Source organism: Poecilia reticulata, chromosome 21 (assembly GCF_904066995.2).
Source record: "Poecilia reticulata chromosome 21, P_reticulata-male-v2, whole genome shotgun sequence".
Lineage (NCBI taxonomy): Eukaryota > Metazoa > Chordata > Actinopteri > Cyprinodontiformes > Poeciliidae > Poecilia > Poecilia reticulata.
In genome coordinates, this window is record NC_088850.1 from 526223 (window position 1) to 548477 (window position 22255).

The 22255-nt window shown below is 50.4% G+C and overlaps 3 protein-coding genes across 4 annotated transcripts; 2 read left to right on the forward strand and 1 right to left on the reverse strand.

Moving 5' to 3' along the window:
* Positions 1–35: 35 nt before the first annotated feature.
* crnkl1 (crooked neck pre-mRNA splicing factor 1) lies at positions 36–6353 on the forward strand. 2 transcript variants are annotated; one of them, XM_008396950.3, is made up of 14 exons: positions 36–227; positions 1154–1306; positions 1419–1510; positions 1667–1825; positions 2828–2994; positions 3270–3448; positions 3523–3693; positions 3766–3957; positions 4027–4086; positions 4160–4240; positions 4371–4610; positions 4816–4917; positions 4993–5241; positions 5731–6353. In XM_008396950.3, exons 1-14 carry the CDS (start codon positions 180–182, stop codon positions 6073–6075), a joined length of 2238 nt encoding a protein of 745 aa, XP_008395172.1. In that variant the 5' UTR covers positions 36–179; the 3' UTR covers positions 6076–6353. The 2 variants fall into 2 exon arrangements, with proteins under 2 accessions (XP_008395172.1, XP_017157783.1); XM_017302294.2 differs by lacking the exon at positions 4160–4240.
* naa20 (N-alpha-acetyltransferase 20, NatB catalytic subunit) lies at positions 6108–8399 on the reverse strand. The gene is made up of 6 exons (XM_008396951.3): positions 8268–8399; positions 7863–7887; positions 7190–7280; positions 6984–7119; positions 6761–6906; positions 6108–6313 (listed from the first exon to the last, which is right to left on the reverse strand). The coding sequence occupies exons 1-6, from the start codon at positions 8318–8320 to the stop codon at positions 6228–6230; spliced, it is 537 nt and encodes a 178-aa protein (XP_008395173.2). The 5' UTR covers positions 8321–8399; the 3' UTR covers positions 6108–6227.
* A 631-nt stretch (positions 8400–9030) lies between these two features.
* On the forward strand, positions 9031–20782 carry cd109 (CD109 molecule). Its single transcript, XM_081602789.1, is given in 23 exon segments — positions 9031–9192; positions 9918–11098; positions 11176–11204; positions 11281–11572; positions 11574–11665; positions 11827–11952; positions 12744–12783; positions 12859–12940; positions 13014–13107; positions 13176–13302; positions 14986–15095; positions 15170–15415; positions 16843–17035; positions 17105–17186; positions 17254–17482; positions 17562–17733; positions 17804–17994; positions 18195–18350; positions 18637–18702; positions 18793–18920; positions 19435–19591; positions 19674–19776; positions 20509–20782. Coding segments are annotated over 23 exon segments (4170 nt in total). The 5' UTR covers positions 9031–9121; the 3' UTR covers positions 20712–20782.
* The last annotated feature ends 1473 nt before the right edge of the window (positions 20783–22255 follow it).

A 22255-nucleotide genomic window follows, 5' to 3' on the forward strand; every position in this document is an offset into this window, starting at 1 on the left:
CGAACACTCTCGCGGCACTTTGGAGCCGCGCGGCATTATGGGTGCTGTCATGGCGGCTACCTGCTGGTGTTAGAGAAACGTTTCAGAGTGTCTCCTGGAAGCTGCTGCAGGTGGTTTTGGGTGGTGTTATTTTCTTTAATAGTTTGCCAGCTACGGTACCGGTTGGAGTCACCGGCAACATGGCGTCTACAGCGGCGGGAAAGCAGCGTATCCCGAAGGTGGCGAAGGTAAGATTAGCAAGATTAGCACCTCGCGGCTAATGCTAACAGCCGCTAAAGAAGGGGGCAGATTTAACAATAGGTAGATTTTATAACTATACACTATGATTTATTTTACTCATCTATATACTATTTAAACTTTGTGGGGTTATTTAGGCTCAAATAATGTTGTTTTCTTCTTACTTCTATTGGTTTGTTCCAACAATGCTAACGTTAGCTTCCGTCTGGACTAAAGAGTTTTTCTACTGTTTATTTGTTTTTGACGTGGTTTATATTAGATAAATATCCGAAGTACATCAAACCTACATCAGGTCATTCTACACTTTCATCAAATTCCTTAAAACACAAAAGACCAGTTTTATTTCCCCTGTATTTTGATTTGTTTATTGTTCCGGGATGCTTCTTGTTTCCAACATCTTGAAGTGAGTGAAGAGAGTCCATCCATCTGTGTCTGTTTAGACATTTTATTGAATACCTGGTTGCAAAAATGTTAAATTCTGCAGCATCGCGACCACCTTCGATGCACCAAAACATCAGTAATTTGACCAGAAAAAACTGGAGTTATTCTGCAAAGTGATGAATGTTCTGTGTTTTTAATAACATCATTAGATGCAGTTATGCTTAAACAGCCGGTTCAAACGGTGAGCTGGGTTATTCTTCATGCTTCTTTAAGTCAGTTTGTGTTCACTTTAGTTGAAGGTAACTGAAGTATCTGATTTTATATTAATTACAGATGTTTTAAAGAACTTCTATGAACAGTTCAGTCCAGGACCACGTTGTCTAAAATCTGTGAATTTCAGTATTTTTATTGTGCTTAAATGATTGTTTCAAATCGGACTCTGAGAAGAAGAGAAGTGCTTTTACACCCACATCCACTACTTTGTGTTTTTCTGAAGTAGAGACAGTTTGGGGCTCAGGTGTTTGTGTCGTTTCAGGTGAAGAATAAAGCTCCTGCAGAGGTTCAGATCACCGCCGAGCAGCTGCTCAGAGAGGCCAAAGAGAGGGAGCTCGAGCTTCTGCCTCCTCCACCCAAACAGAAGATCACTGATAAGGAGGAGCTCAATGACTACAAGCTGAAGAAGAGGAAGGTCGGCTCACTCACCAGACACACTTTGATGCTATAAAACGGTTCAGATTTGCTTCTCATGAAGGAAACCATGATAGCTGCAGGTTCTGATTCTGTCAAACTTCCTCTGAAAGGGCTTTGAAGACAACATCAGGAAGAACCGGACTGTCATCAGTAACTGGATTAAATACGCACAATGGGAGGAAAGCCTGAAGGAGATCCAGAGGTATTCACCTGGTGGCTGGCTTCATTACTGACCCCTGACCCCTGCATTCATTTGCTTTACATTAAAGTTTATGAGGAGAAGCTTGACCTCATTTCCTCCGGTCTGAACTGTTGAGTGAGTTTCTAAACGATGCATTCAAGTGCCGTCTGCTTTCAGAGCTCGGTCCATCTACGAGCGAGCGCTGGACGTCGATCACAGAAACATCACTCTGTGGCTGAAGTACGCAGAGATGGAGATGAAGAGCCGCCAGGTGAACCACGCCCGCAACATCTGGGACAGAGCCATCACCATCCTGCCCCGGGTCAACCAGTTCTGGTAGGACCAGGACTCCCAGTACACGGGCGTCCATATTGGACCCGTTCTGCTTTCTAAAGCTGCTCCACTTTTGTTTGTTATTACAATATAATTCTAGATTTAATTTGTATTATTCAGTGTTTTAAATTAGTTCAGATGTCAGCCTGTTTATAAATGAGCTGATTGGTTAAACTGCTGTGCAGGTCAGCCAATCACGTTAGAGTATATGACATGTTTCCATAAATACTGAAATGATTTAATGTGATGAGTTCAGCACATCTATACAGATGTGTCTTTTATTAGTTTTAAACTATTGCATGTGTAAATATTAGGCCTGTTGTAAAGGAATATTATTTTATGAATAATCAGGTAATCGGATAAAAAAAGATCAAATAAAACATTGGTAAATCTATTATAACAGTTTGAGCTTCTCTACCAGTTACTTTTCTGCACTTTAGAAAACTAACCTGTAATAATAACGACTCACTTTCTAAGTTAACCTGAAGAAAAGTTATACAAAAATCTGAATAATATTCACTGTAATAACCAGGAGGCTCACAGAAAGCCTGTCTGTTGTGAGCAGGTCATTATAAAAATGTCTCCAGCTTTTGGTTTGATTCATCTCCAGTTTAACAGATGAACTCTGACCTGGCCAGACATTTACAGCTTTGTGTTCATGTGACTCGTCACACAGAAACATCTCAGGCGGCCGAACTCCCGGCATTTTAAGGAAGTTTATTGGTCCCCCGAAAACGATGAAAACTGGACGTCATGCCGCTAACACTTGGCTTTGGTCAAGCTTTCGTCAGAGCTCAAATAACACGGTTAGCTAAATAAAACACAACGAGGCTTCGAGGCAGGTCAATTTTCCTCCAGGAATTTTACTAACCGAGGAACTGGAGGAATCGTTTCAGCCCTAGTAAATCTTGTTTGGTACAATATTGTTACGTTGATAATGGTTTCAGACGGTTTAACGGTAACTTGGCTCCAGAGTCTGACGCTGAGCCTCTGCTGCTCCTGCAGGTACAAATACACCTACATGGAGGAGATGCTGGGCAACGTGGCCGGCTGCAGGCAGGTGTTTGAGCGCTGGATGGAGTGGGAGCCGGAGGAGCAGGCCTGGCACTCCTACATCAACTTTGAGCTGCGCTATAAGGAAGTGGACAAAGCCCGCAGCATCTATGAGCGCTATATCCTGATGTTTGGTTTGGTGATGTTTTAAAGCATCCCAGGGACATTTAGGGACAATTTTCAGCTTGTACCCCAGATTGGTGTAGGAGCTGCTCAGAGTTTACGGTCAGGGCGATTCCAGGATTTTCCATCCTGATTTGGTTGAATATTAATGTACCGATACTGCATGATCATGTTCACATCAGATTCTGTAGGTAGAGCACATGGAAGTGGTTCAGAAACCCATCCGAGCGCTTTCAGGTCCACAGCCGTGGTTTCCTTGACTCCTGTGAACTCGTGATGGTCCACCCCGAGGTGAAGAACTGGATCAAGTACGCTCGCTTCGAGGAGAAGCACGGCTACGTGGCGCACAGCAGGAAGGTGTACGAGCGAGCCGTGGAGTTCTTCGGGGAGGAATACGTGGACGAGAATCTGTTTGTGGCCTTCGCCAGGTTCGAGGAGACCCAGAAGGAGGCGAGTTCTGACAGCCGTGACCTTTGACCCGGTGACTGCTCCAGGGTTTTCCTGACTCTGTGTTCGGTCCACAGTTTGAGCGGGTCCGAGTCATCTACAAGTACGCCCTGGACAGGATCCCCAAGCATCAGGCGCAGGAGCTCTTCAAGAACTACACCATGTTTGAGAAGAAGTTCGGAGACCGCAGAGGAATCGAGGACGTCATCGTCAGCAAGAGGCGGTTCCAGTACGAAGAGGAGGTCAAGGTGGGCGAGGAGCCGCCGGAGGCCGGGGCCGACCCGCCGATCCACACTGACGCTCTGTTCGGCTAAACGCAGGCAAACCCGCACAACTACGACGCCTGGTTCGACTACCTGCGGCTGGTGGAGAGCGACACGGACGCCGACACGGTGAGAGAGGTCTACGAGAGAGCCATCGCCAACGTGCCGCCCATCCAGGAGAAGAGGCACTGGAGGCGCTACGTCTACCTGTGGATCAACTACGCCCTGTACGAGGAGCTGGAGACCAGGGTGGGTTCTGCAGCCGCTCAGAGCAGCCAGAACCAGCAGAACCGGGCCTAACCTGTTGATGTTTGGCAGGACCCTGAGAGGACGAGGCAGGTCTACCAGGCGTGTCTGGAGCTCATCCCTCATAAGAAGGTAACTGAGCACCTGGAGCCGCCTGTCTGCTGCCTCTCTGCTTCTGACGGTTCTGGTTCTGGTTCTGTTTCAGTTCACGTTCGCCAAGATCTGGCTGCTCTTTGCCCAGTTTGAGATCCGACAGAAGAACCTGCCAGGAGCCAGAAAGATCATGGTGAGAGAGAGCTGAGCTGGTTCCGACCCGCTCTGTGGTTCTGACCCGCTCTGTGGTTCTGACCCGCTCTGGTTCTGACCCGCTCTGTGGTTCTGACCCGCTCCCTGGTTCTGACCCGCTCTGTGCCCAGGGCTCGGCCATAGGCAGGTGTCCCAAGAACAAGCTGCTGAAGGGCTACATCGAGCTGGAGCTGCAGCTGCGGGAGTTCGACCGCTGCAGGAAGCTGTATGAGAAATACCTGGAGTTCAGCCCGGAGAACTGCACCACCTGGATCAAGTTCTCCGAGCTGGAGACCATCCTGGGCGACGTGGAGCGAGCCCGCGCCATCTTTGAGCTCGCCATCAGCCAGCCCCGACTGGACATGCCCGAGGTTTGGATCCCAGTTCTGGTTCTGATCAGCCCGGTCCGGGTCTCATCTGCTTTATTATTACTGTGAGGAACGTGGCATCAACACCCAGGAGCTCCTGTCTGGTTCTTTACAGAACCCGTTTTAGGAACAGAGAGGGTTTTTCTTCTTCTATGTGGTTCATCGGGTTTGTCTCTGTCCTGCTGTCTCTGTCCTGCTGTCCTCCCAGGTCCTCTGGAAGTCCTACATCGACTTTGAGATCGAGCAGGAGCAGTTTGACAACACCAGGAACCTCTACAAGAGGCTGCTGCAGCGCACGCAGCACGTCAAGGTGAGGGCCGCCGCGCTGCGCCGCGCCGCGCCGATGGAAGCAGGTAGAGCAGACTGACCGCCTCGCACTGCGCAGGTCTGGATCAGTTACGCCAAGTTCGAGCTGTCGGTGGACGGACCCGACCGGCTGCAGCGAAGCCGCCAGACCTACGAAGACGCCAACAAGAGCATGAGGAGCTGCGAGGAGAAGGAGGAGCGACTGATGCTGCTCGAGTCCTGGAGGGACTTTGAGAGGGAGTTTGGCTCCGACGGCACCAGGGAGCGCGTCCGGAAGCTGCTGCCGGAGAAGGTGAAGAAGAGGAGGAAGCTGACGGCCGAAGACGGGGTAAGAACGGCAGAAACCGGGAGAGACGGGAAACGGGCCGCTTGGTTCTGGAGCGTGAGGAGAGTCGGTCTCCAGAGCTGCAGGAACTTCATCCCTCATGGCTGTTCTCAGTTTAAAGAATAATTCATTACAGGAGCAAAGTCATAAAAAGTAAACCAGCGGAATAAAGACTTTCACCAGAAAGTCATAAAATTACAATAAAATCTGTTTTAATGAGAAGAAAACTTTGGTTAACAGATCTGGGAAATATTGAGATAGAAGAACCTGCCGTCAGATTATCATTCTCATTATTTTAACTAGTTTTTTTATTTTCTGACTTTGTAATTAAAACTATTTGTCATTCTGTAATGTTAAAACCGGACCCGTTTCCTCTCATGTGAAGATCTCAGATCAGCTGAAGATCCTCGAGCGACGCAGAGGAATCCTGTTTGTACTGGGAAGCAGCAGCAGCTTCTTCTTCTGTGGTTATTAATGCTGATCTTTCTGCAGTCGGACGCCGGCTGGGAGGAATACTACGACTACATCTTCCCTGAGGACGCCGCCAACCAGCCCAACCTCAAGCTGCTGGCCATGGCCAAGATGTGGAAGAGGCACCAGGCCAAGGAGGAGGAAGAGGAGGAAGAGGAGGAGGAGGAGGAGGAGGAGCAGCAGCATTCTGCAAACCCTCCAGAGGAGGAAGAGCGCTCTGAGGAACCGGCAGCGGCTCCTGACGAACCGCCGGAGGGCGAGGCCCAGATGGAGAAAACGTACGACGACCGAGACGACAGCAGCAGCAGCGAGAGTGAGGAAGAGGATGGAGGGAAGAAGCGGAGCAGTGAGGAAGACAAAGACTAGACGTTTCTGTATCAGACACGACTCGGACTCGGTTTCTGAAACAAATGTTCATTAGAATTTACAGCAAATTAAACGTTGAAGCATTTTGTACATCCAGCGGCTCTCTGAGGTCAGCGGGGGTCAGCGGGGGGTCAGGGAGCCGCGGCGCCGGGTTATTCGATGTCCTCCGGCCGGACGGGGTGCGGCAGCGGGATGATGGACTTCTTCTCCGTGTCTCTGGACAGAGCCTTCCTCATGTCTGCAGGGACCACAATAAAACCGTTTTCTACCTAAACGCATTTCTGACACGTTTGGACTTTCAGTAGAAGAAGAAGAATCAGCCAGGAAGCTTTTTAACCCAACAGGAAGTCAGGACAGGTTTATCACACAAAACTGGCTACATTTGGGTTTTTTAATCAATGTTGCTAGGCAACCGGGCTTTCTCTGGTCCTGACCACGCCCCTTTCCCGTTGGCCCCGCCCCTCTGGCTTGGCCCCGCCCATGTTGGAGTGTTTCTGAATTTGTCAGGTGGGGCTTAAAGAGCGCCCTCATGTGGTCACAGATGGAAGTTTACCTTACCAGGCGATTATTCTGATTTAAATGCTGAGTCAGAAAAACCTGTTGAGTTAAAACTGAGGTTCAGACTGATTCCAGTTCTGACCATCAGGACGAAGTTGAGCTGTGGCCTAGTCAAAGTAAGGCGTACCGTATGCGTCCTCGTCCGGCTCCCCGTTGCTGGCGGAGTAATACTCGATGACGGTGCGGTAGACGCTGTAGCCCAAACGCTTGTACATGTTGACGGCCACCTGGTTGGAGACTCTCACAAAGAGATCCACGAAGAACCCGCCCTTCCTGCAGGTCAAAGGTCACACCTTCAGGGGTCACACACACCCTGCAGAGCCTCCCTCCGGGGGTCAGAGGTCACTCACCTCTCTGAGATCTCCTCCAGCATCTCCATGAGCTTGGCGGCCAGGCCGAGGCGCCTGAACTCCGGGGCCACCGACAGAGCCGTGACGTGGCCGTGCCACTCCTCCCGCGCCACAGATCCCTCCGCCTTCCCCATGACTGGCCAGAGAGAGAGACGTGATGCTGCAGCAGCAACGCCGCAGCAGCGTGCTGCAGCAGCTGCACTTACTGTAGCCCATCAGCTCTCCGCCCGGCGCTTCAGCCACGATGAAATACTCGGGCCAGTGGGCCAGGTACTGCAGGTAGAACGGGATCCCATACTGCAGGCCGGCTGAGGAAACGGACACACAGGGCTGCACAGCCGGGGGGTGGAGGGGAATAATTCAAGGTTCTCATGGTAAAACGCTGAAAAGTGTGGAGTGCTTTTGTATTCAGCCCCTCTGGGTTTGGCCTCCAGCAGCTCTGAACATCTGAAGGTTTCCACTCAGGTTTCCTGAAGCTCCAGCTTCCAGTCGACTGACCTGCTTTCCTGTCCCACAGCATGATGCTGCCACCACCATGCGTCACTATTATAGCGATGAGCAGAGCTTGTCTTATTTTACCACTACAGGAAACGTTTCAACACTTCAGTTTTTAGAAGTAGTAAAATGATGAAGACTTTTTCCTTCCACTAAACTATACACGCCATGTTGGTCACGTAACACGCTTCTCAGTTAAATGGGGAAAAATGTGAATACTTTAGCAGACACTGCAGAAGTTAAAGGACAATATACAGAAAACAATTATTAATGTTTAATATATTAATAATTGTGCCTGTAAATCTTAAATTCTAAAATATCAGTTATATAAACATTAACATGAAAATGCATGAAACATAAAGAAACGTGATTGGAGAAGGATACAGTTTCTGTGAGAGGATCCAGGTTTCTGTTGAAAGATTGAAACATTTAATGGTTAAATTTACTTTTATTGATCACTTTGCTGCTTCTGGAAAATAATTATTGATCACAAATACGGGAGGAACCTGCCAGTAAGTCAACATGAACGAACTCTGAACATATTTGTGCTCAAATAAGATTTTACGTTAAATTAACGAGTTGAAACATCAGGCTGGAATCGAACATTAACCCAGATGGTTCCGATGGGCGTCACGGATAATTCGGCATCAGTTTGAAGGAAGCAAATGTTTGAATTGATCAGATAATCTGAGGTAATCCCAGGTATCTGACCGGGTCCGGGTAGAACCCGACGGCTGGGTTCGGAACAGACGGACGGGTTCTGCCGGAACCGGGCTGCTTCTGACTCACATGTTGTTGAATTTAAACAGATCGTCGCAGGTAAACGGCCGTAACGAAGTCATCTTCCTCCTGCTGCCGCTGCTGTCCGCTGAGGAAGAGGAGGAGCTCGAACACCAGCCACTTCCACCGGTAGCTCCCCCTGCTGGAACCAGCGAGCACTGCAGCCTCTCCAGGGCCATGTCTGCCCCCTGCTGGAACCAGCGAGCACTGCAGCCTCTCCAGGGCCATGTCTGCCCCCTGCTGGGCCAGAGCGGAACGACTCCACGCTAGTAGAGAAATCACAGGTCGGCCTGGGAGTTCTGGTGATCATCACTGCTGAAAATAAAGTTACTGCGAACGATGACATGTGGCTAAAGGTGACCAAACCATCAGACCCACAGGAGCAGTTTGAAATAAGAGGCTCTGGTTTCCAGGCTAATTCTGTGCTGACACGATAATCAACCCGGAGTCAGTTTAATGCAGTAGAAGAAGAAGGAAGCAGTAACTAGGATGAATAGAAGAATAAATAAATACAAAAAGTACTAACAAAAATAGTAACTTGCAGAAAAACAACCAATAAATAAAGTTTTATTTCTATTGTACATTTAAAGTTCAAAGTTCAGCTCAAAACAATAAAACGGGTAAGTGTGAAAACAATCCAGGCTAAAACGTTGTGGGTCTCCAGAACCAGAACCTGCTGGGTTCTGGACGGGTTAGAGGTCCAGCAGATCGGAGCTCTGGTTCCGCCGGAAGCAGCCTGTAAAGGGTTAAAACTCCTCGGACCTGAACTGTTCATCTGCGCGCTCAGCAGGTGTAGGGGGCGTGGCCACCGCTCAGGTGTGAAGGCTGCTCGTGAGCTCAGCGGCTTCAGACGAACTTCCGCCATGATGAAGGCTCTGCTGTGGCTGTGCGGAGTCTTCCTCATCCCCGCTGCGGCTGCGAGCAGCAGCGCCAGGTAACCACCTCACCTGGAGGGACCGGAAACCACCTGTAGGACTATTGGAATCAATTCATTTGATCAGTTATCTGTTTTTAAGATAATTACTAGGTTGTCTTTGAAATATTGTTTTAAATGTAACATTTTAATAACTAATTTTTATTTAATCACCAAATCATTTGAGTCTTTTTGCTAATTTATATAAAGTAAATAATTGATCTTTACTTTTTAACATTAAGTAATTAATATTTTAGATTTTCTTCATTTTTTATTAGTTTTTTCATTATGTAGACTGAATGTTATGTTCTCAGACCTTCCATCCATTTCTAACACCTGGAGCCTCAGTGGGTCAGGAGGAGCTGCTGCCTCTGCAGCTCAGGTTCCGGGCGAGAGGCGGGGTCACAGGTCACCTGGACGGGTCACCTGGACGGGTCACCTGTCTGTCCAGGGCATGTTCTCGGACCAAACTGGGGAAATGAAATGATGAGAATCAAGTCATAAAATTACGAGATAAATTTTATTTTACCAGAACAAATTCATAACATCGCGAGAATAAAATGTTTTTATTGATTCTCCCGTTTTAAGATTCATGTGTAAATAAATTACGTCACATTTCAGATTTTAGAGATTGTTCCGGTCGGTTTGGACCAGAAACCTTTAAACGGGCCGGTGGTTCTGAAAGAACAGCAATAAAAACCTGGAGGTCCGACCCGGTTTCTGATGTCCGTCCTCTGGTTCTCCAGGCCGGACGCTTGGAACGTCACCCGACCCGCCAACCGACCCAATTACCGACCTGACCCCGGGTCCGTCACCCGACCCGACCCAGATCCCACCAACCGACCCGACCCAGATCCCACCAACCGACCCGACCCCGGGTCAGTCACCCGACCCGACCCAGGTCCCACCAACCGACCCGACCCAGATCCCACCAACCGACCCGACCCAGATCCCACCAACCGACCCGACCCCGGGTCAGTCACCCGACCCGACCCAGGTCCCACCAACCGACCCGACCCAGATCCCACCAACCGACCCGACCCAGGTCCCACCAACCGACCCGACCCAGATCCCACCAACCGACCCGACCCAGATCCCACCAACCGACCCGACCCAGGTCCCACCAACCGACCCGAACCCGGGTCAGTCACCCGACCCGACCCAGATCCCACCAACCGACCCGACCCAGATCCCACCAACCGACCCGACCCAGGTCCCACCAACCGACCCGACCCAGGTCCCACCAACCGACCCGACCCAGGTCCCACCAACCGACCCGAACCCGGGTCAGTCACCCGACCCGACCCAGATCCCACCAACCGACCCGACCCAGATCCCACCAACCGACCCGACCCAGATCCCACTAACCGACCCGACCCAGGTCCCACCAACCGACCCGAACCCGGGTCAGTCACCCGACCCGACCCAGATCCCACCAACCGACCCGACCCAGATCCCACCAACCGACCCGACCCAGATCCCACCAACCGACCCGACCCAGGTCCCACCAACCGACCCGACCCTGATCCCACCAACCGACCCGACCCCGGGTCCGTCACCCGACCCAATTACCGACCCGACCCAGATCCCGTCACCCGACCCGACCCCGGGTCAGTCACCCGACCTAATTACCGACCCGTCACCCGACCCGACCCCGGGTCAGTCACCCGACCTAATTACCGACCCGTCACCCGACCCGACCCAGATCCCGTCACCCGACCCAATTACCGACCCGTCACCCGACCCGTCTCCGTCTCTGAACCGGGCTCCCAGCCGTCCTACCTGCTGCTGGCCCCCGCGGGGCTCCGGCCCGGTCTTCCCTTCTCGGTGTCGGTCTCCATCTTGGGCTCCTCGTCCGTCTCCGTCTCCGCTGAGATCGTCTATGAGAAAGAGACGCTGTCCTCCAACTCCACCACGATTAAAGGAGGTGTGTGATGAGTCCGGAACCGTTTTGGGCCGGTGATCGGTTTCGGATCAGAACTTTAACCGCATGTTTTCCCGCAGGATCCACCAGGCTGCTGACTCTGCCTGCTGTAAGCTCCGAACCCTCTGGTTCTGGAAACATCCGGGTCTCCGGATCATCCTGAGGTTCGCTCTTTATCTCGGTAGATCCACCAAGTCGGGTCCAGCCCCGGATGGACCTACACCCTGAAGGTCAGAGGTCGCCGCGGTTCGGTGCAGCTCTTCTCCAACTCCACGGAGCTGCATGTGGACCCCCGCGGCGTCTCCACCTTCATCCAGACCAACCAGCCGCGCTACCTGCCGGGCCAGGTGGTGAAGATCCGAACCGTGTCGGTTCGCTCCAACGGGAAGCCGTGTTCCGAACCGGCAGACGTTCTGATCCGAGTGAGGCGCCACTCCGTTCAATCAGAACCCAACAGAATCCTCCACACAGGAGAAACCAACACAAGGCGGCAGAGAGCCGGGAAAGAAATCTGAAAAGTGTGGCGTGCTTTTATATGAAACCCAAGGAGAACCTTTAGCCCAGGCTCAGGTCTTACTCCTTCCATCTTCCCACAGCATGATGCTGCCTCCGCCATGCTTCACTGAAGGGAGTTAGTGTTATTCTGTGTTGGAACAGGACATGTTTAGAAAGGCGTAGGGGTGTGAATACTTTAGTCCGGTTGGTTTTCAGTTTTGTGTTTTCTGATGCAGGATCCGAGAGGAAACCTTCTGAGACAGTGGCTGGACAAAGACGGCGTCCTGGGTGTGGTGTCCACAGAGTTCCAGCTGTCGGAGAACCCCCCGCTGGGCGAGTGGAGCATCATGGCCACCCTCAAGGTGGGCTGGGGCTGACGTTCATTTAACAGCAGAAGAAGAACCGCATGAACCTGTCGAATCAGAGCTGTTGAAACTATGTAAACAGGCTCAGCATCTCAGGAGAACTTTCAAATCATTTTACAGATTTCATTCTTTCTTTGATCTGAAAATTAATTTTTATATTAAAATAATAATAATTAGTAAACAAACATTTTCTCTCTGATTTAAAGTAGAAATGAGGATTGAAATGTTTTCTCAGTTTCTGTCCTCTGAGGCAAAAAACCATGTTTGACTTCCCAACAGCAGCAGAACCTGAAGCTAGCATCTCAGATATAATGCTAAACCGCGACATCACATTGTATTTAGCTGAAGCTAATGCTAATGCTAAACCGCGACATCACATTGTATTTAGCTGAAGCTAATGCTAATGCTAAACCGCGACATCACATTGTATTTAGCTGAAGCTAATGCTAATGCTAAAGCACGACATCACATTGTATTAAGCTGAAGCTAATGCTAATGCTAAAGCGCGACGTCACATTGCATTTAGCTGAAGCTAATGCTAAAGCGCTACATGAGAAATATTGCTTCATCTCATCTTTGTGCCAAATCAAACATTTCAACAATGTCAAAGATTCTCGTTAAGCATCAATAAAGTTTCTATCCAGATTCACACAGAAGCTCAAAATGGAGGCAAAAGGAGGAATTTTGTTCTGATCCGGGTTCAGAGCTGCTGACCGGACCAGGAGCAGGGAGTTAGCCCAGTCTATAACCAGTCCTCCCAGTAACTCTGCTGGTTTGTGTGTTTGCAGGGCGTTTCCAGTGTAAAGCGTTTCAGCGTGGATTATTATGGTATGTCTGCTCCACCGCTAGCTGAGCAGAACCAACCGCAGAGAATGACCCACTTCCTGTCTGACTTCCTTCCAGTTCTGCCCAAGTTCGAGGTCCTAGTCAAAGTCCCGGACGTGGTCCACTGGGAGGACGTCCTGAAAGGCTTCGTCTCTGCAAAGTGAGGCCTGTCCTGGTCTCTGAGGGACGTTCTGTGGTCCCCATGAAACTGGACCTGCCGTGTTCTTTTCCAGGTACTTCTACGGCAAACCCGTCCGCGGACGCATGGCCGTCACCTTCAGCCGCCGTTACCATGGCGACGATCAGACTCACAGCGAGGAGGCGGAGGTCAGGCAGCGAAGACCAGATTTAATGAAAATGTTGGGAAATTCTCCTAAAATCCAGTTTTCCTCCAGATGGACGGATCTGGGAAGTTCAGGTTTGATGTTTCTCTGTTTTCTGCGCCGTGGAGCAGAATGTTGATCCGGGACGAGCGGCCCGACGTCCTGAGCGTCCAGGTGTCTGTGACCGAACACCTGACAGGTAACAGCTCCACCTCACCTCACAGCCAAACGCTTCAGGACAACAACCTGATTTAAAAAGTCATTTCATTTATGAGGGAAAACGTTCAAGCTGTGAGAAAGGCCTCCGCAGGGTCAGAGGTCAAACGGCCTCCAGAACCAGAACCACTGCTGGCCCAAAGGAACACAAAGACCCAGAAACATCCTGGTGAAAGTATCCCGTCACATGAAGACAGAAACGTGGAGCGTTGGAGCCAGAACATGCAGTCGGACACGGTGGTGGCAGTGTGATGCTCTGGGCCTTCAGCTGCTGAACAACGATCCAGAAACATCAGCAGTTCGTTTCTGACGCGAATCTAATGCAGATTGTTTGGGCCGGGGGGGTGAAAACTTTCCACACAGGCTGGTTACCGTGGTTGCCGTGGCTACCGTGGTTACTGTGGTTACCGTGGTTGCCATGGTTACTGTGGTTACCGTGGTTGCCGTGGTTACCGTGATTACTGTGGTTACCGTGGTTACGGTGGTTACCGTGGTTGCCGTGGTTACTGTGGTTGCCGTGGCTACCGTGGTTGCCGTGGTTACTGTGGTTACCGTGGTTACTGTGGTTGCCGTGGTTACTGTGGTTACCGTGGTTACTGTGGTTGCCGTGGCTGACGTGGTTGCCGTGGTTACTGTAGTTACCGTGGTTACTGTGGTTACCGTGGTTACTGTGGTTGCCGTGGTTACTGTGGTTACTGTGGTTGCCGTGGTTACTGTGGTTGCCGTGGTTACTGTGGTTACTGTGGTTACCGTGGTTACTGTGGTTACTGTGGTTACCGTGGTTGCCGTGGTTACTGTGGTTGCCGTGGTTACTGTGGTTGCCGTGGTTACTGTGGTTACTGTGGTTACCGTGGTTACTGTGGTTACCGTGGTTACTGTGGTTGCCGTGGTTACTGTGGTTGCCGTGGTTACCGTGGTTACTGTGGTTGCCGTGGTTACTGTGGTTACCGTGGTTACCGTGGTTGCTGTGGTTACCGTGGTTACTGTGGTTGCCGTGGTTACCGTGGTTACTGTGGTTACTGTGGTTGCCGTGGTTACTGTGGTTGCCGTGGTTACTGTGGTTACTGTGGTTGCCGTGGTTACTGTGGTTGCCGTGGTTACTGTGGTTACTGTGGTTACCGTGGTTACTGTGGTTACCGTGGTTACTGTGGTTACCGTGGTTGCCGTGGTTACTGTGGTTGCCGTGGTTACTGTGGTTACCGTGGTTACCGTGGTTGCTGTGGTTGCTGTGGTTACCGTGGTTACTGTGGTTACCGTGGTTGCCGTGGTTACTGTGGTTGCCGTGGTTACTGTGGTTGCTGTGGTTACCGTGGTTGCTGTGGTTACTGTGGTTACCGTGGTTGCCGTGGTTACTGTGGTTGCCGTGGTTACTGTGGTTGCCGTGGTTACTGTGGTTACCGTGGTTACTGTGGTTACCGTGGTTGCCGTGGTTACTGTGGTTGCCGTGGTTACCGTGGTTACTGTGGTTGCCGTGGTTACTGTGGTTACCGTGGTTACCGTGGTTGCTGTGGTTACTGTGGTTACCGTGGTTGCCGTGGTTACTGTGGTTGCCGTGGTTACCGTGGTTACCGTGGTTACTGTGGTTACCGTGGTTACCGTGGTTGCTGTTGTTACTGTGGTTGCCGTGGTTACCTGGGGCCCTGCTGAGCTGAGTGTTTCTCTGCAGGTCTGACCTGTAACAGCACAGTCAGCGTCTCTCTGGCTAAAAGCAGATTCTCCGTTACCTTTGAAGACTTTCCTAAAGTCCTCAGGCCGTCTCTCAGCTTCAGCGGCACCGTAAGGGAACCAGAACCAGAACTTTTCTCCGGCCTTGACGCTCTGTGACCTGCCGCTCGTTCCTCCTCCTGCAGCTGAAAGTGTCGACGTATAACGGCGAGCCGCTGCAGGACCAGAGGAAGCTCCGCGTGTCGGTGAAGCAGCGGCGGAGCCGACAGACGGTGGACCAATGGAGTCTTTTCCCAAAGAACAGTTCTGATTCCTCATGGATGGATTGGGACGAGTCGTCCTCAGAGGACATGGAGCTGCCTGTCCCAGTGGACGGACTGGTCCCTCTGCACATCCAGGTCCAGAGGGACACACAGCGCCTCACTGTGGCGGTAAGAACACTGCAAATCATCATTAAACTCAGGAGATTCACAGAAACGACGCTCAGCCTTCTTTTTTCAGCATTTATTTTTTAATGTTTGAGCTTTGAAAAGATGAAACTTGCTTTAGAAAGGAAGTTACACTGTCAAAACTGAATAGCAACATTTTAGTTTATTTAGAGAGAAAAATGGGTGTTCAGTCATGTCGCCACCATGTCCTTCATACATTCATAAATGTCCCAGTTCCAGGCTGTGTGTTTAGCTTGCTAATGAAATATTTAGCTAGGAGCTAGCAGACTAAAGATATGTAGCTCCTCAGTAAATATTTATTTTCAGAACTAAATGTGACTTTGGGTCAGTCAGCAGAGAGCGTCAGAAAACCTCCGTCCTGCTTTGACAAAACCTTCACTCTGATAAGAATAAGAATTCACTGAGTGAAGAGCCAAAGCTAAAACAAAGCTCTGGTCTGGCCCCGGGAGCCGCCTGGTCTAGTCTAGTTAAGACACATTTCAATAAAATAGACTGCTTGGGGGAGAAATAATAAAAAAGGACAATTAAAGACACCCAGCAGCTCCCAACAAAAACACACAAATAAACCTCCCCTCCACCGGCCTCTCCAGCCTAAACAAAACAGCCTGGGGTCCAGGAACAGCAGGCGGGCTCCCAACCCAACCATAATCCAACCCAACCATAAACCAACCCAACCATAAACCAACCCAACCATAAACCAACCCAACCATAAACCAACCCAACCATAAACCAACCCAAACCAACCCAACAATAAACCAACTCAAACCAACCATAAACCAACCCAACCATAAACCAACCCAAACATAAACCAAACCATCCCAACCCAAACCATCCCAACCATAACCCAACCATAACCCAACCATAAACCAACCCAAACATAAACCAAACCATCCCAACCATAAACCAACTCAACCATAAACCAACCCAAACCATCCCAACCATAAACCAACCATAAACCAACCAACCATAAACCAACCCAACCATAAACCAACCATTAACCAACCAACCATAAACCAACCATAAACCAACCATTAACCAACCCAACCATTAACCAAACCAACCATAAACCAACCCAACCATAAACCAACCCAACCATAAACCAACCATAAACCAACCCAACCCAAACCAACACAACCATAAACCATAAACCAGTTTAATCGGTGATCAGAATTGATCCCACATCAGCATCAGACCCTCCTGACAAGTGAAACCAGTTAAATTGTCTCTTCTTGCTTCACTCCCTCGGCTCATCATCCTCCTGAGTGCTGATTTACCCATAAACATGGTTTGAGGCGTCTGGCTGCGGTTTCTGTTTGTGAGTTTGGATCGGTGCCGGCTGTGCAGACGGTGTCCAGGCTGGCTCTCCAGAACCGTTAGTGTCCTGGTTCCGGTCCGTCCAGCCTGTCTAACCTGTGTGTGCTGCAGGCGACCTGCTGGGCCCGTCCATCAGCGGTTTGGACTCGCTGGTCCAGATGCCGTTCGGCTGCGGTGAGCAGAACATGATCCACTTCGCTCCAAACGTCCACGTCCTGCGGTACCTCAGCGCCAGAGGCCCGCTGGACCCGGCGCTGCAGAACCGGGCCACTGACTACATGCTGAAAGGTATCACACCCAGAACCAACAGAACCTTCCCCAGACGTGAACCGGGTCGTGATGGTTCTGTTCTCCCAGGTTATGAGCGGCAGCTGTCCTACCAGCGGGCCGACGGCTCCTTCAGCGCCTTCGGCCAGCAGGACTCGTCAGGCAGCACCTGGTAGGATCCGATACCGGGACCGGACCAGAACCGGACCAGAACCTCCCCTGACCGACTCTCTGCGCAGGCTGACGGCCTTCGTGCTGCGCTGCCTACTGCAGGCGCGGCCGTGGGTTGGCGTGGACGGCCGGGTTCTGGAGAGCGCGGCGGCGTGGCTGGCGGCGCAGCGGACCGCGGGCGGCGCCGCGGCGGAGCCCGGCACCGTGATCCACTCGGAGCTGCAGGGCGGCCTGGACGGACCCGTGTCCCTCACCGCCTACGTCCTGGTCGCCCTCCTGGAGGACGGCTACATCAGGGTGAGCGGGTCCGACCCGGTTCCGGTTCTGTCGCGGCGAGCGGTGCTGACGAGCTGCCGCCCTGCTCTCCGTCCGCCAGGCGCAGTACGCCGCCCAGGTGACCTCTGCCCTCGCCTACCTGGAGGCCCGGCTGGACCAGGGCGTCTCCAGCAACTACAGCCTGAGTCTGCTCAGCTACGCTCTGGCCCTGGCAGGAAGCCCCGCCTCCCACGCCGCGCTCAACCGTCTGATTGGCCGAGCCGACCTGAGGGGTACGTTCATTGGCTCTTCGTCCCGACGCGGGTGGAGACGTCACTTCCTGCTCTGTCTCTCTGTGAGCAGACGGCGTCCCGACCTGGTCCTCACCTGACGCTGGCCTGTCATCGTCATGGCAACCTCGCTCGGCAGACATCGAGATGGCGTCCTACGTTCTGCTTTCTCTCTACGAACTGAACCGGGTCGACGAAGGTCTGAGTCTGATGAGGTGGCTGAGCCAGCAGAGGAACCACCTGGGAGGATACGGCAGCACGCAGGTCCGGAACCGGTTTAAACTGGTTTAAACTGGGAGTGAACCGGTTTAAACTGGGCGTGAACCGGTTTAAACCGGTTTAAACTGGGCGTGAACCGGTTTAAACTGGTTTAAACTGGGCGTGAACCGGTTTAAACTGGGCGTGAACCGGTTTAAACTGGTCTCGGTCCAGTTCAGTGCCTCTTCTCCCTCCCCTCTGTCCAGGACACGGTGGTGGCTCTGCAGGCTCTGTCTGCCTTCGCCGCTCTGCAGGGGTCACAGCGCTCCGACCTGGACGTCACGGTAACCAACGGGGACTCGGGCGTCGTCGCCTCCTTCCACATCGACCAGGACAACTTCCTGCTGCTCCAGAGTCGCCAGGTAACCATGGAGACGACGAACCAAACTACTGCAGTGAAGTTGGTTTCTAGTTGGATATTCGCTCTGCGGACCGAGACGCGACCGGGTCCGACTGAAGAACCATAATCTGGGCCACAAGTTCTGCCAAAGATCCGAGGCTCAATGTGGGACCGACTCTGGTCCCAGTCTGGTCCCGGTCTGGTCCCAGTCTGGTCCCGGTCTGGTCCCTATCTGGTCCCACTCTGGTCCCAGTCTAGTCCCAGTCTGGTCCCATTCCGGTCTTTAAATGTTTAATCTCTTTTTCCAGATTGATCCAGAACCGGTTCTGGACCTGCAGGTGACGGCGTCGGGTCGTGGACTCGCTCTGCTCCAGGTACCTGCTTGTCTCCATGGTAACGGCGCCCCCTGCTTGTCTCCATGGTAACGGCGCCCCCTCTTCCTCCTCACCTTCGTCTCTTTTCAGCTCAACGTGTTTTACAACGTCCGCAGCCAGGAGCTGCTGAGGATGAGGAGCGAAGAGCAGGAGGCGTTTCACCTGCAGGTGGCGCTGAGTGAGCAGCAGGACGACGCCCACCTGTTGATCTGCTCCAGGTCAGGAGGTCACATGACCCCCTGCTGTCACCTGACATCATTTATTCCTCTGACTGTAAAAACTCAAATCATGAAAAAAATCAGGAGATTTTTAATTTTCTGAATTAAATAAATAAAATAAAGCTGGAAACATTTAAATTTCCAGAAATATTTAAGTTTTTATTTATTTATTTTGTAAGTTTATTCAGTTATTATTTACTGGTTTTGTTTTAAATATTCATTTAATTTTTGCAAATGTAGAAAAATCGATTTAAATACCTAAACAAATAATAATCTTATTTTTTTTTTAATGTAAATTTCCTGAAATATTTCTGGAAATTTAAAACATTTTATTTTGGTGTAAATGTTTTTTATTATTATCTTTATTTAAAGTGTAAATTCTTTATTATTTTCTACTTTTCATAAATTCAGATGAATTAAATTTAAATGGAGTTTTTAAGCAGATAAAATGTTTCTGCTGCCTTGTGGCCCGGTTTGTTCGGGTTCTAACTGGTTCTGGTTCTGTGGCCCTCAGCCTGGCCCGCCACCTGGGCCTGAATGAGACCGGGATGGTTCTGATGGAAGTGGGTCTGCTGAGCGGCTTCAGCGCCCGACCGGACCTGGTACCGCTGGGCGGCGCCGTGAAGCGAGTGGAGACCGAGCCGGGCAGGGCGGTTCTGTACCTGGACTCTGTGAGCTGACACCTGATCCGGCTGGCCGGTTCTGTCTGGGCTCCAGAACCAACCGCAGTTCTGTCTGGTTCTGGTTCTGCAGGTGTCGACCCAGGAGTCGTGTCTGCTCGTCCCGCTGCTGGTGGAGTTCAAGGTGGCCCGGGTCCAGGAAGCCTCGGTCAGCGTTTACGACTACTACGAGCCACGTAAGGTTCTGATGGTTCTGCTGAAGAGCCGGGCTTGGACCCGAAAGTGGACTACCAAAATAAAAGCTGGGTCTTCTGAGCTCCTGCTTGTCGAATCGCTTGGTCCCGTTCGGAACCATCTGAAGCAAAGATGATCCGTTTGAAATCCAGACGCTCAGCAGCAGAGATCCGTTTACATGGAAGCTCCAACACCCAGCTTTTATTTTGACAGTCCACTTCCACATTTGCATATTAGCTTAATGTTTAGCTCAGAGATAACTAAATAGTTAGCACTCAGCTAGAAAAGTATTTAGCTAAATATTTAGCTAGCTCAGTATTTAGCTGGTAAATATTCAGTTTCAAACTGTGATATGAATAAATGAATGAATGACATGGTGAAAATCTGCGTTTTGCTCTCATGACAGGCTAAATGACTAATTATTAATAATTTCCCTCGGGATGTACTAATTTATGCATCACCAGAAATGTTGGTGTTATTGACATTATACTGAAAATGTTAAAATATGATTTTACTTGAAGTTCACAATATTGTTAAAATATTAAAAATATTCACACATCTAAAGATTTTCATGGGGTGTACTAACTTTCTCTCAGGAACCCCAGATTTTCTTCTGCATCAATTTCTGCTGATTTAAAGGCAAACGACTGAATATTAATGATTTCCCTTTAAATCTGAATAATCAGCTTCTTGATGGTGATAAATCTGATTCTGGGCTCTGGCGCCCCCTGCAGGGCGCAGGACGGTGCGGTCGTACCGATCGTCTTGGCGCAGCCACGTCTCCTCCTGCGTCTTCTGCGGACTTGACTGCAGCCGGTGCCGAGCGAGCAACGACTACGAGCTGAACGCCGCGCCGCGCTGCAGCCGCCACTTCCTGCTGCGCCACTTCCTGCTGCGCCACTTCCTGCTGCTCCTCTTCGTCACCTTCAGCGCCTGAAGGCCGACAGAACAGCGGCCAGCTGGGCTGCGACCTGCAGCGGGTTCAATAATAATGATCAGAGATTCTGAGTTCTGGCTCAATTTCTTCCTTCTTCGGGTTTTCAGGAATAAATCTAGAATAAAGTCTGAACCAGTGAAATCACGTTTCTGCTCCGTCTGAAGCAGATCTGGACCAGAGGACAGGCAGACATGTTTGCTCAGAGCTGAACGGCCTAATTAAAGCAGACAAACGAGGTTAAGGATGAGCCTTCAGCTCATACAGGTCACTGAATCTTTGGCTAAAAGCAGAAAATGATTTTAATATTTCATGTATTCATCAGGAGGCCGGTCCACATCGACCAGAACCTCCAGGACCGGCACCGCGATGCTGCTACGCTCAGCTTTTAGCTTCAGGATCAGCTGTTAGCTTCAGGATCAGCTGTTAGCTTCAGGATCAGCTGTTAACTTCAGAATTAGCTGTTAGCTTCAGGATCAGCTGTTAGCTTCAGGATCAGCTGTTAACTTCAGAATTAGCTGTTAGCTTCAGGATTAGCTTCAGGATCAGCTGTTAGCTTCAGAATTAGCTGTTAGCTTCAGGATTAGCTTCAGGATCAGCTGTTAGCTTCAGGATCAGCTGTTAGCTTCAGGATCAGCTGTTAGCTTCAGGATAAACTGTTAGCTTCAGGATTAGCTTCAGGATCGGCTGTTAGCTTCAGGATAAGCTGTTAGCTTCAGGATGAGCTGTTAGCTTCAGGATGAGCTGTTAGCTTCAGGGTGAGCTGTTAGCTTCAGGATCAGCTATTAGCTTCAGGATCAGCTGTTAACTTCAGGATCAGCTGTTAGCTTCAGAATTAGCTGTTAGCTTCAGGATCAGCTGTTAGCTTCAGGATCAGCTGTTAGCTTCAGGATCAGCTGTTAGCTTCAGGGTTAGCTGTTAGCTTCAGGATCAGCTATTAGCTTCAGGATCAGCTGTTAGCTTCAGGATCAGCTGTTAGCTTCAGGATCAGCTGTTAGCTTCAGGATTAGCTGTTAGCTACAGGATCACCTGTTAGCATGTGCAGTTAGCTACTATTTTAGCTTTTATTAATGCGTCCCTCAGCTGGGAGGTGAAGTTACTGCAGAACCTCTGAAGGTTCGGTCCAGAACATTAAAGCTCAAAACGTCTCAAACAGCCGAAAACGAAACAAATGAAACATGAGAAGATTAATCTGTCAAACTCTGATGGATAAATGTAGAATATTTTATTTATCTTAATTGAAAGTTTAATGTTTTGTTCATCCACGTGTTATTAAAGGTCAGGGGTTGAATATTTATCAGGCTGTCTCATGATGACCTGAATGGAGGTCCAGGTGAGTCCAAGCGCAGGTTCATCGCCATGGCAACGCCAATCCACCAGAACAACGACCTTCTTTATCTGCCTCTAAAACAGGAATGTGTTTTAAGTTCTCAGCTCCGCCGGCAGGGGGCGGCCTCGCTTCACAGATGGACCTTCATCATCATCATCATCACCCTGGTCGTTAAACCCGGTGCTGACTGATTATGGAGAAAATGATCAATAATATT